A 13,419-nucleotide genomic window follows, 5' to 3' on the forward strand; every position below is an offset into this window, starting at 1 on the left:
CCTTGACAATAAAATTAAAATAATTTAAAAAAATCAGAACTGATCTTTGATAACACCCATCTTTTCATACTTTTTTCATTATAACCTGAATTAACATGGCTAAATTTTAAAATTGGTCTGAGCTATCTGAAATCTAAGCTTACTCTGTTCTAGTTTAACTGTGATTCTTAATGAGGAATTAAAAGAAAGTTTTCTGCAAGATCTTGTATTTAAACATTCATGAAGAATTAGAGAAAATTCCTCATAAAATGTCTTATGTTTGCCCAACTTTTCAATCCATTGTTTCAGAAGGATTCTGACAATATTGATAGTTTTGAGAATGGCTTTCTTCAGCCAGATTGCATCATAAAGGAAACAAAATAACTGAAAGCAAGGATGGGAGAAATGTAAAGTAAATGCCAAAATCCCACTTGCAAGCTTGTAGTTTTTACTTAACCTAATATTGAAGATAAGACAAGGTTTTAAATTAAAAGTAAATCTGGATAACAAACATAATTATATGGACTGAACAACTTAGAAAAACTTTGATAAATAAGTGTACCAGGCAAGAAAGAATGGACCTTTCTGTCTAGTATCTTATGCAGGAATATAGTTTATGTATAGCAACTCATAACATTTATTTTATATTTTGAAAAATAAAAGATTATAGAAATAGCGAACTATAGTGTCTTGGCCTTCTTTTGATTTCCCCATGAGATGAAGATGAAGTTTCTAAATGTGCCTTGACTATTAATACCTGGCAAAGGATAGAGCATAATGTAAAACTTTTTAAATCTCCATGAACATACAGCTACCAATTTTAAAAATTATGGGAGAGAATAATGAAAAGGGTGACACTGATCATTATAATAATAAAATTTATAATATTATAAACTGCTTTATTGAATAGCAACTCCCTTGTACAACTATTTAAAGACAATAGAAATAATTATTTCCATATAAACATTCAAAAAGTAATAAAACCTTTAGTCTTAATTAAAAATGAGAAGTGGATTGAATGAAGTGAATTGAACTCCTTATATTCACTATACTAGAATGTAGAAAAGTAGTTTCCAAAAGTGAATAACTTCTTTAAAACTTGGGACTACTGGGACTGGGAAGATGACTCAGTGTTAGAGTGCTTGCCTTGCATGCATGAGGCCCTGGGTTCGATTCCTCACCACCACATAAGCAGAAAAAAGCGGGAGGTGGCACTGTGGCTCAAGTGGTAGGGCGCTAGCCTTGAACTGAAGACCTGAGGGACAGAGCCCAGGCCCAGAGTTCAGCCCCCACGACTGACAAAAAGAAAAATTTGGGGACAACTGTAAGCAGTGCTAAAAGTTATACAAAACTCTGTCTGTGAGATGGCACACTGAACAGTAAGAGACCATTGCTTAAAAGCATTTTTATATATCTTTTCATGCATGTGAATGAACTTTGTCCTATTAGTAGAAAGAACATAGTTACAATATGTGAGGTTCAATACTATACTAAAATGGTAAGTTACCTTTACATATACTAGCATAGTTCAATAGAAAAGATAGTAATATAAACACATAAAAAATCAACACAAGAATAGATGAAGAAAATGTGTAATATATACACAATGCAGAATGATTTAGCCATAAAGAAGAATGAAATCACGTCATTTACAATAAAATGGATGGAACTACAGATTGAAATAAGCTAGACTTAGACAAATGTAGACATGCAGATTCTGTATGTTTAAAAGGCTTGAAAGTAGAAGTTTTTTGGAAGAACAAGTGGTTCTTTGAAAGAGGAAGGGATTTGGGGGTGAGAAAAAGTAGAGGATAAGAGATGATGGGGTGAATATCAAAATACATTATATCTATCTATCTATCTATCTATCTATCTATCTATCTATCTATCTATCTATAAGAGAATGTCACATGAATCCCATTAATTGAATTAGTATCTGTTAATAAAATAATCTGAGATAATATTGTACTTTTCTATTTTATATCTAAACAGGAGTCAATTTGCTGCTGGGGACTCGCTCTAATCTGTATCTGATGGACAGAAGTGGAAAAGCAGATATTACTAAACTTATAAAGCGAAGACCCTTTCGCCAGATTCAAGTTGTAGAGCCACTCAACTTGCTGATTACCATCTCTGGTTTGTTTAAAAGCTAAAAATATCTGAATAGCTTTGTAGATTAATTAGACTGCAAACTGGGTTAAAAACTTTTTCCAGTAAAAGTGTTCCAAAAAGCATATAAATATAACCTTTAATTGGGTCACCAGACTCTCCTGGTATTTTCTTACCTATTTACAGTTTAACCTAACTTCATTTCATTGTAATGCACTTTGCATAGGTTAGTGAAAACAACGCTATTTATATACTTAAAGGTTTCTTTCAGAGTAACCTACAAATCCACATCTTATTCTCATCACTTATTCACAAAGAATCTCACCAATACCTACCATCTGCTTCCCTAGTGATGTTTTAGGTATAATAAAAAATAGAAAAAGTGGACAAATAATTGTGTGAAAGGAGACTTGTCTCTTGCACAGCCTTATTACAAGAACCTACAAGTTAATTATAAGAATGGATCCCTTAAAGTCCTCTATACTTTTCCCACACCATAGTTATATTTCTCGTTTAATATGTCAAAGCCTGAACTTTTGTGAGAAAGTAGATGATATAGTGATTGTGATTATGAAACGATATGGTATCAGAAAAGCATTAGCATTGTTTATTGTGGCTATTTGTAGGTCACAGGCTAGTAAAAGAATTTACCAAGACAGGATAATAGGAAAAAACAAAGGTTAATTGACATGCTAGGTGAAGACAGAGGGTAGTTAACCAGCCAGAGGCACAGCAGAGAGCAGATAGGGTCAGAAGTAGGGTCTATGTCTTTGGTTAGGTTACTTTGGATTTGGTATTTCTTGCTTTCTTGGAATCTTTGATTGATTGTCTCTTTCTCACTCCATAGTTTCAATATCTTGAGCTCTGAAACAGTGTAAGCCATTCCTGATCATATACACAGTTCCATCTAACTCATTTCCTGGCCTTGACTTATTTCTACATTCTACCTGGACTTTGATACTTCTCTATCAACCATGTTACCTTAAATGTTACCTTAAACAGGGTTTCCTTCATTGCAATGCTGAATATAGACCAAAGATAAGTGGCCTTTGAAAAACTAAAAATTTAGTGGGGCATAGTGGCTCATGCCTGTAATCCCAGCTATGCAGAAAGCGTAAGTACATGGATAGCAATCCAAGGCCAGCTCTGAGCAAAAATGTGAGATCTTATCTGAAAAATAGCTATAGCAAAAAGAACTGTGAATGTGGCTCAAGTAGTAGAGCATTTGCCTAGCCAGTACTGCCATAAAAGTAAAAAAAAAAAGTGAAAAGAAGTTGGAAACAGATTAAGTTATCCTAACCACAGTTATATATGTTCATATATATGTATATATACAAATACATATGTATATATAATACATATGTATTTGTATACATATGTATTATATATACATATGTATTTGTATGCAAAGTGTAAATGTTATCATGTTGTATATGGGTTATTTATATTCTTAAATATGTTTAGCTATAAGATATTTTGTGTTGGTTTTTGTTTGCAAGTTTTAGCAAGTTTTATTTTAGTACTGCAGGATGAACGTAGAGAGAAATTGAAGAGAGAAAGATGTTCCCCATGAAAGGAATGGAAGTTCAAGACTACTTTTAAGCTTCAATTATAAGAGAAAATACTTCATAGGAATATTCAGACTGTATTATTTTGCCTATGTTTCATGCTCATTCACTTAATAATTATTTGAGGTCTAAAGATGCAATTTAAGCAATGTTTAGTGTTTTAAAAAAACATCAAGACAACAGATTTCTTAACTTTTTATCCAATTTGCCCTAGTCTAATTGTGTCCTTTTTAAATTCTTTAGTTTCTATCGAATATAAATTACTTTTACATGAAATAACACTAAAATGTCAGTATAGGAAGATACATAATAGTTTTGCCATTTAAAAATAACACAGCTCAACTAGTAGACCACTTGCCTAAGCACATAAAAATTTCTGGGTTCAATCCTCAGTAGCAAAATACATTAGAAACCTGGAGTTGTGGCTCAAGTGGTAGAATGTCTTCCAAGAAAGCAAAAGGCCATGAGCTCAACCCCAAAAACAACAAAAGAAAGTAAATGGCCATAAAATAGATGTCTGAATCCTAATACTGCTTCAAAAGAGTCCTTTAAAAGTATACTAAAGATTAATAATGCCCAGGCCTTGTGGCTCACACCAGAAGTTTGATATCTGTGGATTATGCTTCAAAGATAGTTTGGGCAAGAAAGTCTGTGAGACTCCTGTTTCCAATTAACTACAAAAATCTGGAAGTGAAACATTGGCTCAAAGCTCAAGGACAGTGCCCAGGTCTTAAGTTCAAGCCCCAGGACCAGCACAAAGAAAAGATTAATAAAATAATTTAAAAATCCAGTTTTTGAGATCAGAAATATTATAATAAATCCTGAAGATGGCTAAGAAAAATTAATATAAGGACATTATTTAAGGAAGGAAAAATATGTTTTTATTTATTTTTACTTTTTGTAATATATATTTTTTGTAAAGATACTGTACACGGATTACAGTTACATGAGTAAGGTAATGAGTACATTTCCTATTGAGCATTGTTACCCTCTCCAAAATATGTTTTAATAACCTGTTCTCTTTTATCTTTAAGTAGTTATACAAAGGAGGGGCCATTTAACAAAGCAGTTCATGACTACAAAGATTTTTAAATGAATTACAATATGATGGGACTGACAATTAGGAAATTCAAAATATGATCTCATTAATAAGTGGAATCTAAAAAGTTAATGGCATGGTACTTGCCAGAGCCTGAATTGGGTAGGAGGAGGGGCCAAAAAAGAGGGCAAGCAATGGGTACAGTGTTATAATCACATAGGATGAATTAATTTTAGTGTTTTATGACATAGCAGGACAAATTTAATTAACAATGCATATCCACCCTAAATACGTGAATAAGGAAAGTTTAAGGAAATGTATATGCTAATTAACTTGGATTTATCTACCAATATATACATGAATCAAAATATCATATTGTACCTTAAGAATACATTTATATATTATCTACCCATCAAAATCATTCAAAATAAACTTAAAAATATTCTGGGTTGATGAAACAGATTATATTATGTTATATTATGGAAAGACATAACACAAAAAGATCCATCTTACTGTTACTAAATTCCTAAACAGTTTTATTCAGATATCTCTCTTATATACTATGACCAGGCACAGCTGTCCGGTATCTGTTTCCCAGAGATGCTGTAACTTAGTAAAAACCCAATGTACAGATGGATGGATAACAATTATGTTTCCTGCTTAGTGGCAATCCTAATTTTTTTAAATTTAATTTAATTTTATTTGTGAACATACTGTACAGAGGAGTTACAGTTACATGGGCAGGATAATGCGTACATTTCTTACCAAGCATTGCAGCCTCCTCCTTTGTTTACCCTTCACATCCCTTCCCAGCCTCCCCCCTCCCCCCCAATCCCAATCCTTCTCCTCCCCCCCCTCCCCCCCTTCCCCCCCCCCCCACCAACGTTGTAAAGCTCGTTTTGGACATGACACCTTGTACTTCTTATTGTTGCAACAGGTCCACCTGTATCCTTAAACAACTGGTTTTTCCCCATCTCCTCCACAAGTTATACTGACATCAAATATAGTGAAAGCAGGGGTTATACTGTGGGGGAGGGACATACAAAGCAACGAAGAGATAATCTTATAAATGTGTTAGAAACACATGCATGAAAGAAAAAAAACATTAAAATACACATCTAAGGGTTCATTTTCCTGACATCACGTTATCTGACCTTTTCCGCTTGACTCATACATATACTAGATATTACAAATAAGGGAAACCATGGGACCTACGTTTCTTTGGGCCTGGCTTACTTCATTTAATATAATTTTTTCCAAGGTTTTCCATTTCCTAACAAATGGGGCAATGTCATTCTTTCTGATGGAGGCATAGAATTCCATTGTGTATATATACCACATTTTCTTGATCCATTCATCTACTGAGGGGCATCTGGGTTGGTTCCATATCTTAGCTATGGTAAATAATGCTGCAATAAACATAGTTGTGCTGGTAGCTTTAGTGTGGTCTTGTTTGTAAACATTAGGGTAAATGCCCAAAAGTGGGATTGCTGGGTCATAGGGGAGCTCTATGTGAAGTCTTTTGAGGAACCTCCATACTGCTTTCCAAAGTGGTTGAACAAGTTTACATTCCCACCAACAATGAAGTAAGGTTCCTTTCTGTCCACATCCCCTCCAGCATCTGTTGTTGTTAGAGTTCTTGATTTTTGCCGTTCTAACTGGAGTGAGGTGATATCTCAATGTTGTTTTGATTTGCATTTCTTTTATGGCTAGGGATGTTGAACATTTCTTCATGTGTCTATTGGCTATCCTTCTTTCTTCTTCAGAGAAGTTTCTCTTTAAGTCTTTCGCCCACTTATTTATTGGGCAGTTGTAGCAATCCTAATTTTTTGTAAAGTAATATGTTTTAGATCCTCTTCAGACAGCCACATTGGTCACTCATAGAGACTTTGTCTTGCAATTGAAAAACTAAGATAGTCTGTGTTATCATATTTCTAAACTCTGAAGAGACCTTTAACCAATGTAACTTTCACAAAGTGATTTTTACTCTAATGAAAACATTTGGCTAGAAGAGCATCATGCCCTTCCTTTTTTTGTTCTTCCACAATACAAAATAGAAAATCAAAATACTATATTTTTATTGTGTATTAGGCCGTAAGAATAGACTTCGGGTATATCATTTGACTTGGCTTCGGAACAAGATTCTGCATAATGATCCAGAAAGTAAAAGGCGTCAAGAAGAAATGCTGAAGACAGAGGAAGCTTGCAAAGCTATTGACAAGCTGACTGGCTGTGAGCACTTCAGTGTTCGTAAGTCCCATTTCATTTCTACTACAGCTACATGAAGTGTGTTTCTTTTCATATGAACCACACAATTAGGAAAGAAGACTGGAGAAAGGAAAGAATTTACAACTTAAAATGCAAAGATGAGTAAATTTATTTGATAAATCTTCCAGGTTATTCCTGCTGCAATCTTGATTGTTAATGAGAGAAATATTGATTAAGTTACTTTGGAAGCTAAATTTGGTTTTTATTGTCACCCTTCTTCTCTTCACAGTTAACTTAAATATAAAAGCTAAACCAAACTGCTGCATAGCCCCAATTACATAAATGTTTCTGGAGATATTTTCAACAACCTAGAGAGAATCATATGATATTCTGTAGCTAAAGCAGAGAAAATAGAATTCCTCTTAATACTGACCAGGAAATTTAATAAATGAAAAAGAAAAATTTTCCATAATCTATTTTTATGCCACTGCCAATATTAATGAGTAAAATCACTAATGTGTAATTAGAGAAAGTTTTCATAGCAATAACTCAAATTATGTCATATGAATTGTAACAGGGTATTCTTTTATGACTACTATGTTCTGTATAGAAGTGACTTTCTTAGGATAGACTTCCACATGTGCAATTGTACACATGTACCATTATAAGGTAAATTCCTATAATACAAGGCTATCTTCACATGTAGATATTACTACTTTCCTCCAGTCATATTATATAAATCTCACATCCCTAGAGGTGAATGATATCCCAAGATGTTAATTTAGGAGGTTATATTATTTTATATTATATATTTTATTATTATATGTTTTACATTTACCTTGTATAGTTCATGGAGATCTAAAAGTAGTCTTCTTCAAAATCTGTGCTCTTGATGAGGGCATGGACTAGTTAACTCCAGTTTTTCTAACTAGCTTTATTTAACCCATCAAAAATACTCAAGGGCAACCAAAACTTTCTCTCATTAACAAGTACTTTTCTATATATTTGTATATATGTATTCATTTTTATTTTATCTTGAATAGTACTGACACACTGTTTTGCAACTGAATATACCCTTTTTCATTACTATTCATAATATGTGAGTACCCTACTTTCTCTACATCCTTCCAAACACCTGCAGATGTTATAGGTATCCTAGGGAGTGTAACGTGGTACTTACTGTAGTTTATAATTACCTGATTATTAATTTATGTATTCCTTTGTTTATTGGTCATTTATATATCATCATTTGAGAATGACTATTAAAACCTTTGCCTATTTTTACTTTTTGTTGAGTTATAAGCCTTTTAAAAATTGTCTACTGGACTTTGGACTTACCGAATTTATGGTTTACAAATACTTCTAGTCACTGGGCACTGGTGGCTCACACCTGTAGTCCTACCTACTCAGAAAGCTGAGATCTGAAGATTGCAATTCAAAGCCAGCCCAGGCAGGAAAGTCCATGAGACTCTTATCTCCAATTAACCACCAGAAGTGGCACTATGGCTCTCCTTGAGCTGAAGAGCTCAGGGATATCACCCAGGCCCAGAGTTCAAGCCCCACGACCAACCAAAAAAATAAATAAAACAAATACTTCTAGTCAATAAATTGTATTTTTCACTTTCAATTATGTCTTTTAATGAACAGAAAATTTTTACTTTGAGAGCTAATGTATCTATATCTTTTGTCTCAATATTTGGGTCAAATGTGAGAATCTATTATCATATTCAAAATCATCAATGTTTATCACTGTTTATTAAGAGTTTTACAGTGTTAACTCAAGTTTATAACTTTGTTCCATTTTGACTTAATTTTTTATATATGATCTGAGATAGAAGGGTCTTTTTTTATTGTGAAAATGCCATACAGAGGGGTTACAATTACATGGGCAAGATAGTGAGTACATGTCTTATCAAGCATTGTTGCCTCCTCCTTTGTCTCCCCATACCATCCCTTTCCCTCTCCACCCCCCACCCCATACCCCCACACCTTCACCCCCCAACCCCCACCCCGCCAAAGTTGTAAAGTTCGTTTTTAATTTTTTCTTTGGCACATGACTTTCCAGCTGTGCCAGTAGTATCAATTGAAGACTTGTTCTTGTTTTTGTTTTTGAGAATGGTCTTGAGACTGATTTGTATGTCTATGCTTATAGCAATACCATGGTATTTTTATAAAAATAACACTGGGAATCAGGAGGTACAAGTCATCTAACTTTAGCTCTTTCTTTCAAATTTGTTTTGGTTATTGAGAAATTATAATTCCATGGAAATTTAGGAATAGCTTTATGTTCCAACAAACCAAGCAGTTGGGATTTCAATAGACTGCATTGTATCTGTAGAGATGTATTTTCCATTTACCTTTGTCTTTTGGGGAGATTTTTGTTTGTTTGTACTTTTTTCTGTGTTGCTCAGAATCAGACCCAGAGCTTTGTACATGCTATATCCCCATTGATTTTTTTTGAGACAGGATTTCTCTTATAATTCAAGTTAGCCTCAAAGTCACAATTCTTTCTTTCTGAGCCTTTGCAGTATTAACACTACAAGAATGTATCCAATTAGCTCTTTAAATTTCTTTCATTAGTGATAAGGTTTTCCTTGTACAATTTGAATTTTATTGAAAGGCTAACACAAACAGCACATAAAACTACAGAGCAATCTTATTACCATTTGGGAGGAGGGGGGCGAGGTCATCAAATTTTAACTAAGAAACTTTCTTGAAAATAGTTTGTGCTCTTGAATTTTTATTTCAATAGCAAATAAATACTGTGTTTTTAATTTTTCATCATTGTTATTTCTTTGTATTTTATCATTGTAGTCCAACATGAAGAAACAACCTACATCGCAATTGCTCTGAAATCATCCATTCACCTTTATGCATGGGCACCAAAGTCCTTTGATGAAAACACTGCTATTAAAGTGAGTGATCTTTTCTTTTGAATCATACCATTTTTATTTTTTAAATTATATTTAGATATTTAATTATTGCTATTGAAAAGGTGATATACAGAGAGGTTAGAATTACATAAGTCAAGTAGTAGTACATTTCTTTTTTTTAACTAGGGAGGAGATAACTGTTTAAAAAGAAATATACTCATTACCTTACTTATGTAACTGCAACCCCTCTATTCATCACCATTTTTCTTTTAAGAAGAAATTGTATGCAAAGCTGTATTTTATATTGTAAAAGTAGAAATACCATTTTTCTACAATTAATGTAATTTGGATATATCATATCAATAATGATCATTTAACCATTTTTTAGACAATCCACAGGCACTACATCGAGGGGAAATGTGAGGGAAATCCCTGACTCACCCCTTATAGGACATTCCCACAAACTCTTCACTCCCATTTCCTGTAGTCAACATGAAGACATTTTCTTCTAGAAGTCCAAACACAGGTGTCTGGTGTGACCCCAGTGACTTGAAACTGAGAAAGTCCTTGTTCTCTCTTAGTGGGGGGTGAAGAGCAGAGGGAAGATAAGGAGAGATATGGAAAGGGTACAGAGAACCCCACTGGAAGCCACAAGAAACGTGAGAAAACCTTTGCTCCAGTTACTATAGTTGGGTGTGGGGACGAAAGTGGTGGTCTCCATTTCTTCCAAGCTGAAACTCCAAATTCATTCCTCTGTTGAAATATTGTGAGAAATGTTGATTAAGCTTATTGGGGGTTTTCCATCTTCTTTGTGATATAACTGAAATTCTGTGGATCTGCCACAGAAGGGAACCATTTAAAAGTGTCCCGAAAGCTGAGAGGATGGGGGAACAGGTAAATGGAGAGAGGAAATGTGGAAGAATATAGTTATAATATTCAGTGTACATATATAAAAATGGAATTGGGTAACTTCAGAGGATGGATGGGGTTGTGATAGACAGAAGACTGACCTGACAGAAAGAGTATATTGAGCGCTGGGAAGGTGGCTCAGTGGTAGAGCAATTGCCTTTCATGCCTGAGGCCCTGGGTTCAATTCCTCAGCACCACATAAGCAAAAAAGAAAAGAAAAGAAAGAGTATATTGATCAAGATGCACTGTACTCATTAATTGATATGTGAAATTGAAACCCTTTTTACAACATCTCAAAAATAAGAAAAATATTAAATTAAGATATAAATGTCCCAAACAAGCTGTTGCATATTTTTTCATACTCTGTAATCTGAGAGCTGTAAGGACTTCATACGTATATAATTCTTAGTTTTCACTTAAATATGCTTATTGTATAGTGAGGTCTGATATACTGCAAGCTCTTAACCTTGGATGAACATCAGAATCAGCTGGACTATTTGTAAAAGCATTTATATCTCAAATTGAACCCCAGGCTGAATTAGGGTATCTGTACTGGGCCTGGAAATCTCTGTTTGTATCAAATGTTCCAGATGATATTAATCTAGCTGGTCTGTGGATGTATTATAGGAAACCATTCATAGGGACATATACAGATAGACTCTAGAAAGATATTTATAAAATACTTCTGTATCCTAGGTCAGGATCTGTGTATATGACCTATTTTGTAAGCCAAAAAGCTTACCTGTGAAAAGTAAACATGTCTAATTCTTATGACTATTTCTTAAGCATATTTGCACAATAACTATGTCTCTTTATAAATAGAGCACTCTGGGTCTATCTGGATACAAATCATATCCCTGATCTGATCTTCCTAAACTTGGCCCTGGCTCAGCTGTCAGTGTTTGGGTATGGGTTTCTTCTTGGGTGTATGCTGATTGGTTATGGCTACCTGGTATAGAACTGAAAAATGAAGAGATAAGTTCAGTCTGTCGACCAAGATACATAGTTCTTGTCCAAGTCCTCATCCTAGTTCATGAATCTCACCTAATGACTACAGTACAGTGAATCTTGTGAGGCTCAGTTCTCCACCATGACCATGAGTAGAAAGCATAGGAAACTAGAGTCTACCCAGTCTATGGTAGGTTAACATGTCTGGCCTTTTTCATTCCTTACTAAGTATGCACTGATCAATCAGCAGACTCCAAAGGAGACTATATGTCCTATGAAGCCTATATACGAATACTGGCAAAAATAAAAGCAGCTGATCCAGCGAACAGGTTTAAGAGACCAGATGAGCTCCTCCATTTGCTAAAGCTCAAGGCAAGGAATTTAAAGGCAGCCCATACCTTCCAGAGCCACATGAAGCAATTATGATCATTGGCAATGTGCTCTTTGAAGTCAAACAATGTTTAGAACTTAAATATAATTGCATATTTGTTGTAGTAATAGACCTAAGAAAAATTTTTGTACATGGGTCCTTAAATACAATATGGCACTGAAACAATACATCTGGATTTCATAAACTTGTACATTTGGGAAAAGAATATAGACACTTTTATTTTAGTCGGAATATCTTCTTGGCCTTTTGGCTATTTTTTAATTTTATATTTTCAGGTATTTCCAACTCTTGGTTATAAGCCAGTGACAGTTGACTTAGCAATTGGTCCTGAGAAGACATTGAAGATTTTCTTCAGCTCAGCAGATGGTTATCATATCATTGATACGGAATCAGAAGTTATATCTGACGTGACCTTGCCAAATAATGTAAGATTCTAGAAATTATTACATAATACTATTAATTTTTCTGACTTCCAAAAACTTGACTATTTGAAAATTATAACTAGCAATTCCTTTACTGGAGTGGAGATAACGTAAGAATAGAGTGCCAGAAAAGGGGCTATGCACAAAGAAAAATAACCAATAGTTTCATATTACAGAGAGCTGAGTCTATTCTATAAAATAGTCTTTGTCTCATACAGTGTTTCATTGTTTTGGTTTGTTTTTTTGATGGGGGTTGTATAAAATGAATGATGTTTACATTTCAAATTTGAACTTTTACTGATAAAGAGATCCTGACAACGTAGGCCCACATTACTATCTTGCCATTATTAGATAGAAGTTATATCTTCTGCATTCTCTAGCCATCCATAATTATGCATTTATAGTAATTGACCTCAGCAGGCATGAGTTTGCAGTCCTTGCTTTAGTCTGGCTAGACATAATACATTCAGAGATCTTTTTAGTGAAATAGTGGCATTGAAACATTATTATGAATAGCCTTCTTTAGTGTATTATTTTAACTGTAGTATATAACAAATTCTAAGTAATTATCTTATAATATTGATATTCAATCAATTATAGTTGATCTTTCTGAAAAAAGGATTCAGCATGCAAATACAACTCACTTTTTAACTCTTAAATGGTTATAAGTATTACAAATAAGGCACAGCCTTTAAAATATGGACAGTTCTAGAAATGCTGTAGATTATATATGAGCTTGAATGTAGCATAGTATCCCATATACGTGTGAAGTGTAAATATTCACTTTGAATTTAATGGTGACAATGATGATTGTCCTAAACATTATATTTAGAAAGAAGGCCTGAAACAACAATTTTTACCTTTTATCCATTCCCAGTTTTTAGACAAAATTTTAGCAGCTTACCATTATGTAAAAGTTCCCAGAAAAATATTTATATACATTTATATATACTTATGGGGGCAGATTAATACA

The 13,419-nt window shown here is 33.9% G+C and overlaps 1 protein-coding gene across 1 annotated transcript in view; it reads left to right on the forward strand.

Moving 5' to 3' along the window:
- Nucleotides 1-13,419, forward strand: part of Nrk (Nik related kinase) — a 136,752-nt gene that overhangs the window by 108,208 nt on the left and 15,125 nt on the right. The window contains exons 21-24 of the mRNA XM_042688214.1: nt 1,972-2,115; nt 6,787-6,945; nt 9,718-9,818; nt 12,300-12,449. Coding sequence (XP_042544148.1) covers nt 1,972-2,115; nt 6,787-6,945; nt 9,718-9,818; nt 12,300-12,449 — 554 coding nt within the window. The remainder of the gene's footprint in view (nt 1-1,971; nt 2,116-6,786; nt 6,946-9,717; nt 9,819-12,299; nt 12,450-13,419) is intronic.

Source organism: Dipodomys spectabilis, unplaced genomic scaffold (genome assembly GCF_019054845.1).
Source record: "Dipodomys spectabilis isolate Male_0828 unplaced genomic scaffold, ASM1905484v1 ptg000113l, whole genome shotgun sequence".
Classification (NCBI taxonomy): Eukaryota; Metazoa; Chordata; class Mammalia; order Rodentia; family Heteromyidae; genus Dipodomys; species Dipodomys spectabilis.